Source organism: Triticum urartu, chromosome 3A, assembly GCF_056163025.1.
Source record: "Triticum urartu cultivar PI428250 chromosome 3A, HENAU_Tu73, whole genome shotgun sequence".
Lineage (NCBI taxonomy): Eukaryota > Viridiplantae > Streptophyta > Magnoliopsida > Poales > Poaceae > Triticum > Triticum urartu.
In genome coordinates, this window is record NC_141875.1 from 734586141 (window position 1) to 734598895 (window position 12755).

The following is a 12755-nucleotide window of genomic DNA, read 5'->3' on the forward strand; positions in this document are numbered from 1 at the left end:
ACAGGTGCTAAGCCTGTCACATAGACAAAAATCAGACGTGGCATATTAATTAATGAGGAGAGAGAGCGAATCGGTACCCTCACGAAGAAACGATTCCAGGCGCTCGTACCTAGGCGGAACGCAGTTAATTCGATCCTATGCGCCGTGCACGCCGCCGAACAGCCTCGCCTCTTCTCTTTTCATCGTCTTCCCCTTTGGCCTCCTCCACCCGCTCGCCCTGCGCCGCCGCCCCGGCATAGCCACCTCTTCCTCGCCCCGCGACGCTGCCACGCCTGTCAGGCGTTGCCTCCATGGACCACCGCCGGCAGAAAGTATCAGGGACCCCCTCGGCTCAGCTCGCCGCCACCGGTAGCTCCTCCGGCCAGTCGCGGGAGAAGATATCTGGGACAACACCAGCGCCCTCGGTTCAGTTCGCCGTCGCTGGTAGCTCCGCCGGCCAGCCACAATCTGCTCGATGGTATTTGTCCTTTCACAAACCAGAATATTTTTTTGTTCTGTATCCTAGTGTGCCTCATGCTTTGTCCCTTCCATTCTTGCTTAGATGAGATTTTTCTCTGCATCAGACTTGGGCTGTGGCCAAAATTTGACTGGTAATTGGCCAAGAAGACCTGGTTGATTTCAATTCATAATTTTTGTTCAGTTCAGAACGTTCTAATTGATTTCAGAACATACTAGTTCAGCTCATAATACACAATGGTTCAGTTCAGTTTAGTTTGGAGTTACTTGTAGTTGGAAGGAACGTAGTTGATTATACTACATCTAGATACGTCTGTAGCAATCATTTTATATAGGATCAAACTGAGTTCAGTTCAGTTTTGAAGTTCTATGAGAAATTGGTTCAGACAGAATAAGATTACGGTGTACAAAATTACTCTGTTTTTAGTAGATGAAGCAAAATTTGCACTGATGCTATCTTGTCATACAAATAATTAGACACAAACTTTTTTTAAGAAATCAAACGCAATTCTGTTTTTATCACTAGAAGTTCATCACTTAACTTTCATGTTATTGTTCTCTGGTTCAGGAATCTAAACAGTGTCGCCCAGCTGTTTTTTTTTGGTTCGATCTTATTCTGATGTGTACACTTGTTGTCTTGTTTGTTACATGTTTCAGGCCTATGTATAACCATCCACCAGATGATCCTGATGATACAGATCAACAACATGATAGTGATGCCAGAAACACTACATATCCAGCAGAGTTATACACACTTGATGAATTCCTAGCCGAGGAGGACCTGCTAGACTCCTTCGCCGAGGAGATTGCTGTGGAGTTGAAGGGAACACTTGAGGCTCTTCAAGCAAGAGCACTTAGCAGGAGTGGTCCAAGGATATATGTGAATAGACCGTGTGAAGAAGCACATCAACAGCTTTTACGAGATTACTTCTGCGACAATCCTCTCTACGGCGCCAAAAAATTTCGGAGAAGATTCAGGATGAGACGACCTCTCTTTCTTCGCATCGTCAATGCACTAGGTGAGTGGTCTCCATACTTCACCACAAGGACAGATGCGCTTAACCGTGAAGGGCTCTCTCCACTGCAAAAGTGCATGGCGGCAATACGCCAATTGGCTTATGGCACACCTGCAGATAGTCTTGATGAATATCTCAAGATTGGCGAGACTACCGCGGTTGATTGCTTGAAGAACTTTGTGCAAGGAGTGATTGATACCTATGCTGCAGAGTATTTACGAAGCCCCAACACTGAAGATACAGAGCGCTTGCTCTGCATTGGCGAAGGTCGTGGGTTTCCTGGCATGTTAGGAAGCCTAGATTGTATGCATTGGCGGTGGGAAAAATGTCCTATTGCATGGAAGGGCCAATTTACTCGTGGTGATAAAGGGTGGCCTAGTCTTATTCTGGAGGCAGTTGCTTCACGAGATCTCCGGATATGGCATGCCTACTTTGGTATTGCTGGGTCAAACAATGACATCAATGTGCTGAATCAATCACCATTGTTTATCAAGCAGCTGAAAGGCCAAGCTCCTCGAGTGAACTTTTTTGTAAATGACAAGGAATATCAACATGGTTATTACCTTGTAGATGGGATATACCTAGAATGGGCAGCTTTTGTGAAGACAATATCGATGCCACAGACAGAGAAGCACAAGTTGTTTGCTGCACATCAGGAAGGGGCAAGGAAGGATGTGGAACGTGCTTTTGGTGTCTTGCAGGGTCGATTCTCTATCTTGCGTCATCCTGCACGTTTGTATGACCGGGGTGATATCCAGAAGGTCATGATAGCTTGCATCATTCTTCACAATATGGTAGTCGAGGATGAAGAAGAAGCGGCGGCTAATATTCTTGATTTGAACAAGGAGGCGGGTACATCCATTGTTCTACCATCAGTATTCACACACGGCGACATGCCGGTATTCGCCCAGGTGCTACAAAGGGATGCAAGAATCCGAGATCGCGGGACTCATAGAGCACTCAAAACTGATTTGGTAGAGCATATTTGGAAAAAGTTTGGGTCAAAATAGATTATTATCATCATTTATTTTAAGCACTTCTAATTGTAGGTGTAATTTCATGTATTTTCATAGTATCTTATTGGCACTTTATGTATGGACTCAAGTCATCTATATTTTCATGTGTTTTCCTCAAAGGATATTATTTGCTTAATACGTAGCACAAATATGCCACAAAGTTTATATACTACAAAAGATCCTTGGACTTATTAAATGAAGAGAGCTTAGCTACAAGAAACTAAGCACCTATGCATTGGGAAGTTTGGTTGCTAAGCTATTTAATATGCTTAGCACCCCATCTAAGCACCGGTCCATTGGAAGCAGCCTTAGTGGCAAGAGAACTCCAAAGAGGAACAGGCGGGGTAAAGAAAGAGGAAGCACACACTACTAGAATTCACGAGTTCGCCGTTGCTATGGGGAGGCGGCGAATATCCATCTGGATTTCTGTACAACTAGTCTTAGTCAAGAAGTCTTAGTTAGCTAGTCGCATATGTCATTTTAGCGGGCGGTGATGGGGTCAGTGATGTTTATGAATGATGTGGGCCGAGATCTACCCCATCTATGACCTCTTGTGGTCGCTGGTCGCGGATTAGGGAGCGTGCTGCTCAGATCAAGGTTGGCGCTACGGTGACGATGGCCTCAAGGAGAGCCTTTGTGCTCTTGCTCCGCCATCGTGGTGAGTGCTCCGGCGTTGTCACGGCCTCACGGGGCCGAGCAACATGTAGAGGACCTTGTATGTTGCAGATCTACGCTAGGCCTTTCTCCTTCTCTGTCATCGGCGAGGGTGCTTGAGGATTCAGACATGATGTTTCTTGTGGTATGAGGGTGAAGCAGTCCGGTGATTTTGACGATTTTGTTTATCGAGTTAAAGAATGTTGTTAAGAAATTCATTTTATTGAGCTAAAGAAATAATTCTATTGTATCGTAATATAGTTACGAAATTCTCGAAATCCACTTTGTACGACAAGAAAGCCCGACATAAAAGTGAAGTGAAACAAATATATTTCTTCCATGCCCTTCCCATGATATGAGAATCAAATTATTTCTTTAGCTCAACAATATGGAATTTGGGTTATAGGCATTTCCATCAATCTCTTATAATGCACTAAAAGAAATCCTACGTGAGCCTTACCAAAAGCTCGAAAAATATATTTGATGAAGATAGGCGCGATTCATTATACACAAATAGAAAATGCAAAAGAAAATATCTCATGAAATTACCAAAGGCGTAAAGAACATTGGGCATTCTTGTACACGACGTAGAAAATTCATCATATTCAAGAATTTTGATTCCAGGAGAAACTAAATATCGTTTGGGACGGTGAGGTTAGAATTTCTCATCATGTGGCGGGATTTGGTGCCAGGCGGTATAGATCTATGCAAGGGTTCAATGACGACCACAATTGCTCTAGGGTGCTGGTCCTTAGGGGCGCGTGTATGAAGACTTCCCGACTGTCATCGACAAGGTCAACCTGACTCCGGTAGTGGAGCGGCTAAAACGGCATGTCAGAGGTTTCGCTCTGCCGCTAGTAGTGGTATAGGAATCTTGATGTAATTTCTGTTATGTTTGAGATGATTTGTACTTCCGACAAACTTTTATAATATATATCCTTTCCGCTAAAAATATCTACTACCCCTATAAAAGAACGAAAGGGCGGAGAACCAAATCATCTTAACCATCAAACCATGTTAATCTGATGATCCAAATCGTCTCATAGCATCAAACGTGTTTGACACTCTAATTACCCACCACTGCCATTGGTTATAATCACGTTAAAAAAAAGCCTCGTCTAGGGAGAACAATCGATCCCCTCCCCACCATCATACTTGCCCACGATCTCCCATTCCTCTCCTCAAACACAACGAGGTAGTTTCGTCCCCCACCCCCACCAGCCCCTTCCCACACCGCCACCCCTCTCTTCCGCTTGCGCGCTCTTTCCCCGCCCGCACCTCCGACATGGTTTCATGGCCGCCGCCTGGACCACCTATGGGAACCGGCACCATCACGCGGCCAAATCTTTGACGCCACCATGCATAGTCAAGGGGCAGGAAGCAGGTTAACACGACTAAATTCATTGCCGCGGGAGCTGCCAAGGGCGGCGGATCATCGTCTTCGGCGCCAGGGGCCAGCGACGGTCACGCACGACGACGTGTCTGTGATGGCGGATGGCGGTCAAGCCAGCGGGATGGGAGACGACGAGAAGGAGAAACGGTCTTGCTCCAGTAAGATCAACAATCCATGCTTCCAGTTCTTGGTTACGTTTCTTAATTCATCTGATTTGTCAGCGCCATGTTGTTGATCGCTAACGACGCTTGCCTCGGAGCCCGACTGCTGTCGCCGCTTCCCGTCGCGACGCAGGTATTAATATCCTGAAGCGCATATTCGCCGCGTGCGCATCAATTTCAGTCGGGCATCGGTGCGCACCGGCCATAGGCGACCAACACCTGCTCGAGGGAGGACGCAGCCCTGCCCCCAAGCACTTCATTCGGAAGAAACGGCAGCCATGGCCGACGCCAAAGCTCGCCAGAGCAACATCGTCCTCCAGAGGTTCCTCTCATTCGTCTATGGCCCATGGCTCCTCGGCTTCGGATTGGGTAAGGGATGTCAGGGCAGAGAGGACGCTTGTCAACCCAAGCGCATGCACGGTGTCGAGATCTTCAGGACCAGGGACGCGAGCCACGCCCGCGCTCAGCCGCCTTGGAGCCTCGTGCGGCGCATCATCGTTATCAGCTCAGGCGCCTGGACATCTCGCGGGAGGATCTACGACCTCCTCGTCGTTTTTGGCGCTTCTCTGGTGCTCAACGTATTGTCATGCGTGATGTTTTACATCATCGGCAGAAAAGCGAGTCTGGTCCGTCCGGAGAGAAGCAGGACAGGGTGAGCATTTTTCAGGTCTGTAGGTTTACATGGGTTCTGATCTGATGGTTCCCTTTTTTTCATGCTATTTATTTTCTTCACTAACAGTTAGTGATCTGAATGTTTCGAGATTCAGCAAAAGGCCTTGGAATTCCTTATCTGTATACTACTTCGTTTTCGTTCGACCCAGCCCTGCTACAACATATCATTGTTATGTTCTGTTGTGCCACGGTGATTTGTGTGTAACTGAAATTCAGAATGAACTCAAGTTGGCATGTGCCAGTGCCTGCGATATTCTCAGGTTGCACGTTCTCGAATGTTGAATGTTTAGTCTTTTCAGACTCCAGATTGCCTCCAGTTGAACGAAGTCGAGCTGTCGCCCGTCACCTTGCTGCCGTTCTTCTCCCCTTCCGACCGGCGGTAATTTACCGATGCTTCCTGGCTTCAGTTATCAGTTTAAATATGCAAATATTCACATCCTTTCGCAATTCTGGTCAGTTTAAATATGACTGTTGAGGATCCATTTATACTTCTACATGGTTTTAGAATATGGATAAAATCACTATCACAGTAATGTGATTTGTTCTGTAGCTTGTGTTTGGCACTTGGAAACAACATAATAGAAATTTGGTTGCTCAGGTAAGGTAAGGAAAAAAATTATTGCCCCATTGTTTTTCTGTTTGTCTACTTGTGATCATAATCTTTTTTAAGCCCGTATAATTTTATGTTGTTGTGAAAGTGCTATACTTTCAAATGACCCTTCGTTATTGGATTATCCATTTGTATTTAACCCTTGCAAGTTTTCATTCTTTCATTGCTTCTGATGTAATACTATTTGTGCTATACTTTCAATTAACTGTTTTGAAATTCTGAGCTTTGTAACATTTGTTCGGAGTTATCATGTTGTACCCATGGCAAGTCAAAACATACATGGCATGTTGTGTGTGAGAGAGGAAATTAGTGTCTTATATTTAGAAGATCATGGTCCTAATGTCTGATCGGTGTTGAGGCTCCTTTGCCATTATTATTTTTCTTATCCATTATATGTTGTTTAACATCTATGCTTTTAAAATGCTGATGGACAAGAATAATCCAGTTGCACATCCATTTACGTCAGGGGATTGTTCCCCATTTAAGGACGTACCAAACTCATTTGTAAATGGAAATGCAGAAAGTAATCATACTCGAAAACCTAAAAAGAAATGTAGTCAATCATGGTATGCCAGAATATCTGATGAGAGGAAAGCGGAATTCCTCAAGAAGAGTCGTGTCGCCCGGCAACAAAGAAGGTTGCAGCCCTGGGTAGTGTTAACCATGCACAGAAATCATGTGCACATGCTTCTTCAATAGGTCAGAACCCATCAATCTCGAGGTTGACCGCGTGGTCGCGCCAGAATACGAAACTGCTGCCACCGAGATAATTTGGCACAGTTGTGTCTGTCTAGAGGACAAAATTGGCGTGGTGATCGAGGAGGTCCTTCTTTGACGGGCAAGGCGCTCATGAACAATCCACCACTCATGCCATTGCGCTTTGCTTCCACTTCCATTGGTATTTCTTAGGCGAAAGAATTGTCTTCCCTATCTTAATTTTGTTTCCTTGCTTGTTTTCTGAATGGTGCATCAGCTTAGATAGTTTTTGCACTCATGTTACCTGTGATGATATTAAGGTTGTGATAATTTACATTTTACCCCCGGCATATATATGCTTCTAGCTACATTGACTTAATGATCGACAGGAATGATGTGTATGATGTTACATTTTTTCATCAATGGCATTTAGGGCATCTACAATGCCAACCGCTTATACACACGCTTACGAGCCAACACCAGCTCAAGAACAACGTGAGTGATGCCGTGAAGTTAAATTCCTTGACTCCGTACATAAATGCTTAGGTACATTAAAGAGTTTTTTTCTTCTTAGTTATAGCTCTTCCAAAACTTCAAGTACAAATTCCTTTGTAATAATATTTCTTTTACTTTTATGATTGGACTATTTTCTTTGATATACGTGAATTTTCACGTGCACGCTTACTAGTATAATAAATAAATATCATTACAGAAATAGTTCGTTGCTGATTACAGGATATTGTGGGTTTTTTTTTAGAACTAGATATTGTGCTCTTTGACGTGGCCGAAATCTCCTCAACAAATGGGCCGTTCGAGAGGGACGCCCACATCACGGGACGCGCGAATATTAGGGCATTGGGCCTACGTAGATAAACCCGCGACGATTAAGCAGCCTAATTAACGACGCGCGAATATTAGGCCATTGGGACGGAAGACCCCTCAAAAACAAAACCAGATCGATGGAAGAAGCGGCGGCGGCGGCGGCCATGGCAGTTCCCCTCCCGGACGACCTGCTCCTCGAAATCCTCTTCCGCATGAAGGACAACGCTGCTCTCTTCCGCTGTGCCACGACGTGCAAACAGTGGCGCCGTCTCGTCGCTGATCCCGGCTTCCTCCGTCGATGCTGGCCAGAAGACCACTCGTCGTCCTCTTTCGTCGGCTTCTTCACCCGCATCCGGGGACGTCGCCGCAGAGATGGGGACGCCGATCCTACGCCCGTCATGGCGCCGTGCTTTGTCCCAGGACCGCAATCGACACTGGGCCCTGATGGCCGCTACCTCATCTCCTTCTTGTCCACTGCCGCCGCCAGCCTCTTCGACGGGGCGGTGCCTCTCCTTTCGCACCGTGGCCTTCTCCTCGTGCGCCTCTTCAAAGCTCGTGATACGCCAGGCTATGCCGACCCGACCATCCTCCAACTAGCGGTATGTAACCTGCTGGCCGGCACGTGCGACATGCTCCCTCCGTTGAAGTTTAGCTCGGCCTTCAACGACTACATGTGGAATGGCTATGCCATTCTAACAAGCACCGACTGTCCCTCCGAAGATGAGCCGTTGCTACATGTGCTGCCGATCAACCCGTCATTCTTCAAAGTGGTAATCATCGGCTCCGGTCACGGCGACCTGATGTACACTCTCCATGTTTTCTCATCTGACAAGGCAAGCTGGAGCGTGCGGAGCAACTGCTTCAACACAAATGCGCAATCGCATCGGTATGGGTCATTTAGCGATGCCATTGTGTGCCGCGGCGTGGCACATTGGGTGTTTTATTATTACGAATGCTTTCACATCATTAATATGAACGGAAGGACTGGCCACATCTCCTGGACGAAGCTCCATTCTGGAGCAGGCTTCCACTACTTGAGTCAACCATGCCTTACTCTAGCCGTCAATGGGACGCTATCATTGCTCTGGATGCGAAAGAGAGATTCCCGACTAGAGATATGGGAACAACACGAGGACCATGCAAACATGGGTAGTGCTTCAAAGTGGTTACCTAGTCGGACAATCAAGCTAAAACAACCTAGGAAGAAGATTGACGGACGAGAGTTGTGTATCTTGAGAGGGAAGTGCGGCACACTGCTCATCAGCGATAGCAGCGGGTGCGTTTACACCGCTGACCTCGAAACCGGGATGATGCCCCAGTTGGTGGATTGGCCTCACAGGCGCTCAATCTTGCCCTGGGATGCCATGCCCTTGGACATGGATTGGCCCATGATCTTTGTTTCTCGGCTTATCAGGTATAGCTAGCAATTCTGAAATATATGCACTACACCTTTTTTGTTTTCTTTGCAAAGTACTCCCTCCAGTCACAAATATAAGATGTTTTAATTTTTTTTTGAATATTAAGATATGCAAAAACAACTTATATTTGTGAATGCAGGGAGTATATATGCAAAAACAACTTATATTTGTGAATGGAGGGAGTATTTTGCAATTTGCAAATCCATTCTCGAAAAGAATATGATTGAGTAATTTTCATTGTTTTTGCTTGCCCTGTTTGCACATTTACTGTTTGGGTGTTAATAAAGGAATTCTCTTTATTTGATAGGGGTGAGACAGCAACAACGAGTAAGAGACATCACAAAAAAGGAGACAAAAGGAAGGGTAAGGGCTGCAACAGCTGCATATCCAAGAAGGTGAAGTATGGCGCGGCGGCATAAGGAACTTAATTCGTCAAAGGAAAAACCTAAGAAACTCAAGAGCATATATACATATACATATTTTTATAGTTTACTGCTTTTCTCACCATCGAGGCATAAACATGTCACCTCATCAATTGCACATTTTTAAGTAGAAATAGTGGCGTTGAAAATTGTTTTAGCGGACTGATTATGTTTTCTGTGGTAATTAAGCTGTATACCATTACCATGTGATTATGGTGGACATGAAGACTGCTGAATAATGATGATCTAAAGGAAGCTATTTAGACATGGGATTGGAGGATTAGTCATGCAGAAGCGTAGCTCAAACAGATATATAGATTGGATTGTGCGAGTAGGGCAATTCATAACTAATTGCCTGGATGCACACTTACATACGTGCCCTTCCTGTCTGGCTCTCATCTGCCTGACCCAGGTAGCCAGAGCTATAGCGGTCTCGGTGATTAGCATTAGCAGTCTCTCGGTCAAAGTCGGCCTCCCCACTTGCTCTTTGAATCTCTCTCAATCGTATCATGATCTTTATCCAGAATTCCACACACCAGGTGCTACCATACGGCAACACAAATTTGATGAAGGTGAGTTGTTGTGTTGCTTCAACAAGTAGCTAGCCATGGCCGGATGGACAGAGTGAGAAAGCAGGGCTCGAGGTGGGGTTTTTGGCTGGGTCCGGGGTGTCAAAGCCTAAGTGGTGGACGTTCGGATGCCCACAACCCTTCACCAGCTTTCCTCAGAATGTGCGGACCAGTATGGGAAGCACGGCATTGGATGAGAAAAGGTGTCTGTCTGGGCCTTTGCCGTCTGGACGTTTAGCGGCATTTTGATGCATGGCATTGGGGATGCCCTCATACCGTTGCATCTTCCTTGCACTCATCGTAATATATTGCTGCCAATAAGCCCAAAAGCAGCTGCTCTTGCGCCCTCCCGCTACGGTACCTCCCCTGACCTCCTCCCGCCGCCGTCAGCCGCCCTAGCGCCCTCCTATCGTCGCCGGTCACGTGCGTCCGGCCCCGCCCACCTCCCCCCCCCCCTCCCGGTTCTGCCCTTGCGCCGCCTCCCCGGGAGGTGGTTGGGGCGTCGTGCGTCCCTTCCTCTCGGCCGTCATCCTCCTCCCTCACCCGCCGCCCCTGGCGCTGGCCCAGGTGATGTCGGCGGCGGCGGGACCTCCTGTCCCCCCACACGCGTCCGCCCTTCCTGCGGCAGGGGACGGCGGTGGTGCTGCTCGGCTTGGCAGCGGCCCGGGGATGGTTGTCAGCGGCAAGCGTGGTGGCGGTGCTGCTCCTTGGCGGCAGGGCGGCGTGGTGGCATGGGGTGGCCCGCGGCATGCCCCCGGGGGGGCGATCTGCGTCCTAGCGGGCCGGCCACTGGCGCGACTCCGACGTCTTCTGCGTGGCGAGGAGGAGGAGGAGAAGATCGCACTGGGGATGGCAGCTCTGACGGCGTGCCTTCGCCTTCTGCAGCGCGACGGTGGGAGCTTTGCGGGCATCTAAGGAGCTGATTGGGGTTGTGGGCCCATGGGCCTGGCATGCTCCTATTGTTGCGTCTGGCCGGTTACCGTCGTTGACGGTGGAGGTTGGGACCTCCCACGTGTCGACGGTGTTGATGTCCCTAGTCCCGGCTCCTCTTCTTCGTTGTGCAAGCCCCCTTCAAGGTGCCGTGGTGAGGCGGCGTGGGAAGCTTCAAGACCGTGTTGGCGCAGGGTGGCGGTCTGTTTGGTGGCGTGCTCTGGAGCGCCCGAGCTGAAGGTTGGGATCGGGAGAAATCCCTGTCGGCCTAACCGACACCGACACGGTGGCGCCTGTGGGTGCCGCCAGACCTTCCTAGAGGGCGTCGGGGGCTACCCTTCATGTCTCCTCGTCATCGCCGCATCCCTTCTTGGAGTTGTTGATTGGTACGGGCGCTTCGAAATTTAGGAGCTTGGTGAAGATCCCCGGTGGGCACAGCGGTCGCGAGGCTTCTTCGTTTTTGTTGCTCCGCCGTTGTCGGCATTTGTTTCTTTTGTACTTTCTTTTTCGTTTCTTTTGGGTGTGTCTGTGCTGCTTCCACCTCAGCACCTATCATTGGTTGTATCAGTGATGGTTGCTTTGTAATACAAAGCGGGGGAACCCCTATTTCGTCATAATATATTGCTGCCGCCTCATAGTATTGCATCTTTATGGTACCAACTATTTTGCATCTTCCCTACACTCATATATATTGCTGTTGCTTCATGATTGACCTCGAAACTCAAGGTTGCATGGTTTGGTCAATAAACAGTCCAATGAAACTATATTTGACAGCATTTCTCAACTCACTATATATATTGCTCTTGCTAGCTACATGATATATCCAACAGGTCGATCAAGCTTAACCAATTTGCTGCAGTCCAAAGAAACTGTTGAGATGAGTAGCAAGCAGCGAAGCACACTCTCAAGATGTGAGAGGAATCTGGTGCCATAAGTGTGTCCACTCGAGCATCGACCTTATGATCTTCCACAACTTCCGAGGGGACGAGTGCATGCTCTGCTTCCTCAAGTTCATCCTGAATAACACGCGGACGCTGACAAAGCACCTTCGCCTCGAGGGCCGAGGCACATTTTAAACTCCAAAAGAGGATCCGACCGGACTTTTCCTTGAGCGACCTGGTGGCCTTCACCGGCCGATGTTACTTCCTATGGTGGTTCGTGATTTTCTTGGTAGTACGTACTGGAGAGGCAGTAATGTTTTGTCGGATCGCTGGCTCTGTGTTGCTGGAACAGTGCTCCGATCGCCTGTGATGTGAAGTTTCTGAACCTGATAGCCAGCGATTTGGCTGAGCCTCCCTCGAGTTCAAATGGAATGATGTTCGAATAATTGCTGGAGCTGTCAAGATCCATCAGTGGTGTGGTAGTTTTGCTGTTGGTTTGGCGTATAATTAGTAGTTTGTGATTTTGCCTCTGTGGTGTGACAGTGTGGGTCTGTTTGAAGAGAGGTTTGTGAGTAATTGTGAGAAGAGCAAATAAAGGTAAAGAAAAATTAAAAAGGAAAAAAGATAAGAGAGCAACGACCACAGTGGGAGTCGAACCCACGACCTTCTGATCCGAAGTCAGACGCGCTAATCCACTGCGCTATGCGGTCATGATTGTACTATTGGGATGACTAACAACGCCAAAATTAGTTGAAACGTGAACGTACCACTATGGATCATAATCGCTCAAATATAGATACAGATGTCAAAATCCAAATTCAAAACGCAGAAAGGAAAGAAAAAGTACATTCTGAGGTCTGGGCAACCGCTTGCAAGCCAGGAGAGTCCAAAGCATACAGATTAACTGACAATTAACTACTAACAAGGTACTACATAGCGTAGCCTTAGGCCGGTGGTAGCTAAAATTTTTAGGAAACCATGTGAAGCTACTGCGTGCAAATCTTGTGCTGCCAATTGATTGATGGGTCCATGGATGGAG

The 12755-nt window shown here is 47.5% G+C and overlaps 1 protein-coding gene and 1 non-coding gene across 2 annotated transcripts; one reads left to right on the forward strand and one right to left on the reverse strand.

Annotated features, from left to right (window-relative positions):
* Window positions 1-290: 290 nt before the first annotated feature.
* LOC125549535 (uncharacterized) lies at window positions 291-2482 on the forward strand. Its single transcript, XM_048712929.2, has 2 exons — window positions 291-457; window positions 1114-2482. The coding sequence occupies exons 1-2, from the start codon at window positions 291-293 to the stop codon at window positions 2480-2482; spliced, it is 1536 nt and encodes a 511-aa protein (XP_048568886.2).
* Window positions 2483-12352: 9870 nt separating this feature from the next.
* On the reverse strand, window positions 12353-12426 carry TRNAR-UCG (transfer RNA arginine (anticodon UCG)). The gene has a single exon. It is a non-coding gene; the product is annotated as a tRNA-Arg (tRNA).
* Between the last annotated feature and the right edge of the window lie 329 nt (window positions 12427-12755).

What these genes read in the sequence shown, in the direction of transcription:
- LOC125549535 (XM_048712929.2), top strand. Translation starts at nt 291, where the DNA reads ATGGACCACCGCCGGCAGAAAGTATCAGGGACCCCCTCGGCTCAGCTC. An exon ending in CAGCCACAATCTGCTCGATG is followed by an intron (nt 458 to 1,113) that starts GTATTTGTCCTT and finishes TACATGTTTCAG; the next exon opens with GCCTATGTATAACCATCCAC.